The sequence below is a fragment of the Eurypyga helias genome, unplaced genomic scaffold (genome assembly GCF_000690775.1).
Source record: "Eurypyga helias isolate BGI_N326 unplaced genomic scaffold, ASM69077v1 scaffold2932, whole genome shotgun sequence".
NCBI classification, from domain to species: Eukaryota; Metazoa; Chordata; class Aves; order Eurypygiformes; family Eurypygidae; genus Eurypyga; species Eurypyga helias.
Window position 1 is genome coordinate 1 of NW_010237637.1, and position 7,744 is coordinate 7,744.

General features: G+C 43.2%; 1 protein-coding gene across 1 annotated transcript; it reads right to left on the reverse strand.

The window, feature by feature from the left end:
* Positions 1-150: 150 nt before the first annotated feature.
* LOC104504546 (transitional endoplasmic reticulum ATPase-like) lies at positions 151-6,704 on the reverse strand (the record flags this gene model as incomplete). Its single annotated transcript, XM_010147509.1, has 8 exons — positions 151-405; positions 1,488-1,610; positions 1,717-1,881; positions 2,448-2,560; positions 3,620-3,755; positions 4,089-4,222; positions 6,066-6,168; positions 6,573-6,704. Coding segments are annotated over 8 exons (1,161 nt in total), but the record flags the coding sequence as incomplete, so codon positions are not given.
* Positions 6,705-7,744: the final 1,040 nt, after the last annotated feature.

Sequence of the window (7,744 nt, forward strand, 5' to 3'; positions counted from 1 at the left end):
AGCTTCGTGGTATTTTGCTAGCCCGGAGTTAAACCACGACACCTAACATCAGGAAAGCAGCCTCTGCTTTCAGTGCAAGTGGGGACAACACAAAACACACAAGAATCAGATCAGAAAGACAGGTGCAGTGCAGACAATGTTTTGGGGATATCACAGCAAAAACATAGTACAAGGAGTATAAGATACTCTTACCTTGTCAAAGATCTCGCGCACATTAGCTTCAGACTCACCAAACCACATGGTGAGCAATTCCGGCCCCTTGATGGAAATGAAGTTTGCCTGGCATTCATTGGCAATGGCTTTGGCCAGCAGTGTCTTACCACAACCGGGTGGCCCATAGAACAGAACCCCTTTCGATGGGGTCATGCCAAATTTGAGGAACTTGTCTGGGTGCTCCACAGGATACTTAAAGAGAACAAAACACACACACATCTCTCGTGATGAGCCAGAACAGGTCTTTACCTTAGAATCACAGAATGGTTTGAGTTAGAAAGGACCTTCAAAGATCATCTAGTCCAACCTACTTGCCACAGACAGGGACATCTTTCACTAGATCAGTTTTGTTTCTGCTGAGATTTCTGGTGGGTTAAACACAAGATTCTGCCTGCTTGGTGCCACTGGATTTTTTTTTTTTTAAAATGGGCACTGTTTTGAAAAACACCACAGCTAAATTGTAAAGCTGCTTTAAACAGTCTATTTCCACCTATGAACTAAGTACCAGTTCAGGTAGTTTTCCAGCACACAAACCCAGCTTCACTCTGCCCTGCAGAAGCAATGGAACAGCTCATTATCTAACCTGTCTGCTCTGCCCTCCAGAGACATGCAAGATGTCAGATGTGAGCATTTATCCTCTGCAACAAGGTCAGAGATAGGCAATTATTTTAACACCAGAAAATTAGATTGAAATTATATTCTTTTATTCATAGACAGGCTGTTTCTACAGTGCCAACTGAGAGCAGGGATGTATCAAACCCAAACCACCCCAACACTGGCAGGCACCAGAAGCTTCCACAGACGATTCATGACTTTGTGAAACCTTCTATGAAAGGAGAAGCTGGAACAATTACTTCTCACCTGTCCCTATGCTAATACTAATGGAAAGCCCTTCAGAGGCTCTCTGTATGAGAATCTTCATCCACTTTCTGGTATATAAAGCCACCATGTAACAGTATTCTCAGCAGCAGTCCCACTGCTGGTCTGCACTTGAGAGAAACAGAACTGCTGCTGTTTCTGCATGTAGCAAAACACCCACTCAAGATGTCACTATAGACTCAGCTAAGGAAAGCCTGATGCTGCTTCCCAGAACCTTCCTCTCCCTAAGTTCACTAAGAAGGAAAAGCATGGTATTTTCAGTCCATTATAAGAAAATACCATATAAACTCTGTATTTACCCTGTTCAAAGCCCAAACAGGAATGTGACAAGGTTCTGAATTTTATTATAATTATTTTTCACACTGACCAGACAAAAGTCTGTTGTAAACTCTTACCTGTACAAGCTCCTGGAGTTCTCTCTTTACATCTTCTAGACCACCAATATCTTCCCAGGTAACTTGTGGCACCTCCACCACAGTCTCACGAAGAGCAGAAGGGTTGCTCTGGCTCAGAGCCCACTATAGTTAGAACAGCATTACATGAATTCTAACACGTTATGTTCACACACTTCAGATAAGCAATTTGACATTGCACCCAAAAGAAAGAGGGGCACTCCTGTATTACCCTGAAGTCATCCATGGTCACAGCCAGCGAGTTCATCACTTCAGCATCGATGGTTTCATCTTCTAGGTCTATGAGATCCATCTTCTTTCTGATAGCCTGAAGAGCAGCTTCTGAGCAAAGAGCAGCCAAGTCAGCACCAACGTGGCCATGGGTCTCGTTTGCCACCTGAAAGCAAAACACTGACTATGACCCACAGGGATACAAGCAAGCCCTCTGCAAGGGCAATGCATGCTCTGGGAGCTGCAACAAAATTCTGGAGGACAGGAACATCTTACTCTGCTGAAAATTTAAGACAAGTGCTACCACATATTTTTAACAGGTAAAGACACTGCTGTTCCACCTCCTACTTGAGATCAAAGCTGCAACTGGAATTCAGATAGTGTGCAGAAAGATAACCCTGAGGACTGCAGTTCTTAATTCAGGACAGAGATTACAGTAACCACCCAGTATCACCACAACGTTCACCCAGCTCTGTGAGCACAGTTTCAGGCTTGCTTTATTTTTAAAGACAATGCCACAGCAAAAAAAAACCAGGACGACAGTGGCAAGGCACTTCCAGACTAGACTGGTACATGTTTGTTTCACTTAGCCATGCAATTTCTCACAAGCAAGTGAGGAATTTTTGGTCACTGGTAAACTAGTTAGAAGGAAGCCCAGAGATCACACATTTGCCCAGTTTTATGCTGTCCTAAACAAGTAGAGACAAGCTTTCCTAATAGCATGCTACTCACCTGTTCCAGATCCACATCATCAGCCAGTTTCATATTTTTCGTGTGGATCTGCAGGATCTCCAGGCGCCCAGTGGCATCTGGTATACCAATATCCACCTCTCTGTCAAAACGACCTGGGGAATACAAAACATATGTTGAGGTGCTGATTCTGCAAACTAAAGGAGCTGCAGTTGCTGCCTTCCTCTGACAAAGGAACATGATGATGGGCCACAAACACATACAATTTCAGAAAATGCCAGAACTTTGGGATTCTCTGCAGCATCTGTAAGCACAGTAGCAGAGTCAGATCAGAGAAGGAGGAAAGGCTTTAGACATTTAGGGAAAGTGAGACTACTGTATTAACTAGAGTTCAAGATTATATAAACGCAGAGGATGTTTTATGGTTGGTTTCCCCCCCCCGCCCGAGTCTCATTTATAGAAAAGTATGCTTCCTCTAACCAACACACTACGAGACATTTTTGTTTATTCCTACCTTTGTGTCCTCAGCACAGGAGTCCACAAATACCAAGAGATTTAATTTTTCAGAACTTTCATAGCAGTACCCAAGTGGTGAAAAACTATGAACTGCCCCAATATCTGGGGAGGCAGGAAACCTACGTATTACTGCAATATTAACTAAGGTATGTACACCTATCACTTTCCTCTAGTCATAGCTGTGGTTCAAATGCCTCACTACACATTTAAGAGGCCATTTTTTTCCTACAAAATTGACTAGTTTGCTGTTATAGACTTTACTAACTGGTTATACAACCAACATTCATTCACACTGCAAAGTTTCAAAAACCTGAAACTCAGAAACTACCAGACTTTTCACCAATAAAAGTAAGTGATATTGGATCATTCAGAGCCTTCTGCAACCTGAGGCATGAACAACCCCTTAAGCATTCAGTCCTGAAATAGCCCCATCTCATTGAGCAAGTGAAAAAGCTACCCTCTAAGTATTTAGTTATTTCCACAAGTTCTAAGCTAATAAAGCACATAAAATGATACCAAAAGCTGGAAGCCTATAAATGAATTTCAAACAAGTAGCTGAAGACAATCAATAGTTTATGGAACACACAGATGATGTTTAATATTAATTTCTGCTCAATCTTTCCAAAGTCCCTGAAGCACAGCCCATAACAAAGTATCTAATACACACACACACACACAAAAAAAGCAATCATGGTTACCAAATCGCCTGAGTGCTGGGTCAATGCTGTTAGGTCTGTTGGTAGCTGCCATAACGATTACATGTGCCCTCTGTTTCAGTCCATCCATCAGAGTCAACAGCTGAGACACTATGCGACGTTCCACCTCTCCATGTGTCTATGGAGAGAGAAAGTAATGATTGACCAAAAGCTCTAAAACTAGTACTGCACTAGAGCAGACAGATACAACAGACAAGAGCTGTTAAGAAACATTGTAAACTATACTGGATTCTTTTGATATCCAACTCAATTCAAGTGTGAAGTTAAATACTGCTTTACCCTTGTGCCCGGCTAGCTCAGTCGGTAGAGCATGGGACTCTTAATCCCAGGGTCGTGGTATTTTGCTAGCCGGAGTTAAACCACGACAGTCCTGTAGTCAAATGCAGAGATTCACACCAGTTGCTACCAAAAAAAAATATGTACTCCTTTACCTTCTACAGGCTTTCTTTACCTTCTCTCTCTTAGGAGCAATGGCATCCAGTTCATCAATGAAGATGATGGCAGGAGCGTTCTTCTCTGCTTCTTCAAAAGCTTTCCTCAGGTTGCTCTCAGACTCACCAGCCAGCTTGCTCATGATCTCAGGACCTGAAAAAATAATGGCACTATGGCACTCAGAAGAGAGGCAGTAGCTGCAAGGCATGCTGCTGATTTTCAGTACAACATTCACATGGGAGTATCTCTATTTCAAACCAAAGCAAATACTATCAACCAAGTTCACTAAATTTGCAGCTGAATAGGCAAGAACAGCATGCAAAATTACTTTCTATCATTATTCTGGTGTTTTCAGTTTACTCTAACAGAATGCAGCACTAGTCAATGAGCTACCTTTAGCTGCTTCTTTCCTTACCCTATTTCACACTTGGTGAGCTTCTCTGTAATGTGCTATCACATACAGTTAATGCCAGTCCTAGCTTGCAAGAGAAGCAATCAAATTATATGGTGATGAATTATCAGGGTAGGGAAGGAAAAAGCTGTAATATATTGAAACTGTCTTTAGCTTGCATTACACAGGTATACATTTACCTCTAAGATCCTATAAATGAGTAAAAAAAAACCCAAAAAAAAACCCACAAAAAAAAAGGCAAACAACCAAAGAAGTAAACCAAAACAAAAACCACCACACCAAAAACACAACACTCCAAAATTCCAGAAACCCAATTCCCTTCTCCCATGTGTGTAAGCACATAAATACCAGAAGGAAGGACAGCATTCCTCTGAGATCTCCTACAACTGCTAAACAGTAGTGCAGGCTCACAGATTTATTCTGTTTTTACAGATTTTTGCATCATACTGATGGGGAGTGGTAATGAAAATTATGTTTTTAAGAGATCCAAGTAAAAGAAACCTGACCCTCAGGAGTGCAAAGCTTCTAGCTGACTGAAGTGTACCAGCTGCAGAACCACTGGTGCAGGCAAGTATTAAGAGTGTTTCATTACAAGTAATTCACCAATTCATACCAGCTCCATCTACAACACTGCCTGCAGCTCCATGCTTAGGACTAGCAGACAGAGAACGCATCACTAATTCTGACAATGTTATTTTTATTATGCAATAGAAGTACAAGTGTCTAAAGAAACATCTGGCCCGTTAGCATGCAGTGACAGCTTCCATACACTTAGGAAGTATGACAAGGGCAACATATGGTTAAAACCAGTCAATTTACATATGATATCTTAAGATACAAAGCAAGTCACTTTCCCACTGCTGCTCACTGCTATGCTGTGCTTCTTTGCTTTCACCTTCATGGGTCTAAGTGATTCAAATCAGAAAAGAAAAGCAGCACTCCTTAAGTACAAATGTTCAGTTATTCCAGCACTGACTGTAAAATGGGACAGAAAGACAGAGGAAAATTCAGAAACATGGACCTTACTGGACATAAACCAGTATCCATCTCAACTGCTATAGGTGAAGAGTGATCAGTAGGAGGTTCTTACACTTGTAGTCAAGTCCCAAGGTACTCATAGCTTTTGGGACAGTTTCTCCCAATTAACGTTATATGAAACTGAACAGGTCTTATGATTTACAGGAGTGGAAAGAGAAATCCATAGCAGAGCAACTTCTTTTCTAAATGGAACATGCTAGCAGCAATAGAAACAAGTGTCCTGCAGCCATATACATAGAATAATCTCATCACTCCCAGCTCTGCTGACCAACATCAATGAACATTCAACCAGACAGACTCCAAGTCCCTGCATCGCAAAGCTGTCTTTCCAACCAGCCTGCTACAAAACTATCAAGCTTAAGGGAAGCGCCACTACAGATGCTTCCACACAAATGGCCTCTAAGTGTCATCAGAGGCACACTTCAAAGAGGTAAGGAAGGATGTCAAGGAGACAAACATGGCTCTATGAGCCCTATTAATACCATTCATTATCATGGATGAATGAGCATGCAGCAGAACTGGGGCCAAAGCAGCCACAAGACTTACCATTGATCAGGAAGAAGAAAGCCCCTGTTTCGTTGGCCACTGCTCGGGCAATCAGTGTTTTACCAGTGCCAGGAGGACCGTACAGCAGGATCCCACGTGGAGGCTGATGACAAAGGCAAAGGGACTTAGGTGACAAGCAAGTATCTGAATGTCTAAGTAGCTTCACAGTGAAGCTGTAAGCATTTAATAAAGCCAGTCCGAAATTGTAATGCAAACTTATACAACAGCTGCCATCCCAGCACTACTATCAACACTATTTTGCATGACACACACACAAACACTTTGCCAGTAACTGAGAGTGCTGATTCAAAGCATCCCTATGTTTTGCAAGTTGCCAGCATCCAAATCTGTGTCCAAAACATGTAAATAAATCCTTTCCTAACACCAGCATTAAAAAAACCCCACCCAAATTACTTACTCCCCTTCCAATATCTCATAAACCTCCGACATCAAGAGTCATCCTCAAACAAAAGCCCACTTATTCACCTGTTGCACACAGGGACTCACCTTCACCCCTATGGCCTTGAAGAGTGCAGGGTGTCGGAGGGGAAGTTCCACCATCTCTTTGATTTGAGCCAGCTGCTTCCGGCAGCCACCAATATCATCATAGCCCACTTCATTCAGCGACTCTTCTTCATCCTACCCAGAAGGAAATACATTAAACATTTGGGTGAAAAAAATAGTTCAACAGTCCCTCCTGGTCTACAGGATCCAGGTTTTTGCTTGTCACTTTCAAGTCTTCCTGGTGTCTTCTACAATTGTTTCTTAGCTCTCTCTTCCCAGACATGCAAAGGGAAATGCCTGCATGTACCTAGACCTCACTGAAGCCCACCCTCTTGAATGACAGCCTCTGCTGCCACGAACCCTACAGACTAGTGCAAAACAAGTTGTGTGACCCTCCAATGTGGCTAACAAAGACAGCCACAGACAATGAAGCCCAGTATAAAGTATAGAATCAATTAGGTTGGAAAAGACCTTTAAGATCATCAAGTCCAATGATAACCTAACACTGCTAAGTCCACCACTAAACCGTGTCCCTAAGCACCTTGTCCACATCTCCTGAATACCTCCAGGGATAGTGACTCAACCACCTACCTGAGCAACCCCTTCCAATGCCTGACAACCCTTTCAGTGAAGAAATTTTCCCTAATATCCAATCTAAACCTTCCCTGGTGCAACTTGAGGCCGTTTCCTCTTATCACTTGTCCCTTGGGAGAAAAAAAGCTTTTTAACCCAGCCAAGAGTCCATCTGTCTAAGCCACGAGCTGTCAGCTTCTCTAGGAAGGCTCGTGTCAAAGGCTTTACTACAGCCCAGGTAGACAACACCCACAGCCTTCCCCTCACCCACCAGGTGGGTCACCTGCTCATAGAAGGAGATCAGGGTGGTCAAGCAGGACCTGCCCTTCATGAACCCATGCTGGCTGGGCCTGGTTGTCTTGCACCTGCCGTGTGAGCTCACTCGAGATGAACTGCTCCATAATCTTCCCCAGTACCGAGGTCAGGCTGACAAGCCTATAGCTCCCCAGATCCTCCTCCTGGCCCTTCTTGTAGATGGGTGCCACATTGGCAAGTCTCCATTCCACTGAGACCCAGCAGTTAGCTAGGACTGCTGGCAAACAGTGGAAAGTGGCTTGGTGAACTGTTCTGCCAGCTACCTGAGTACCCTTGGGTGGATCCCA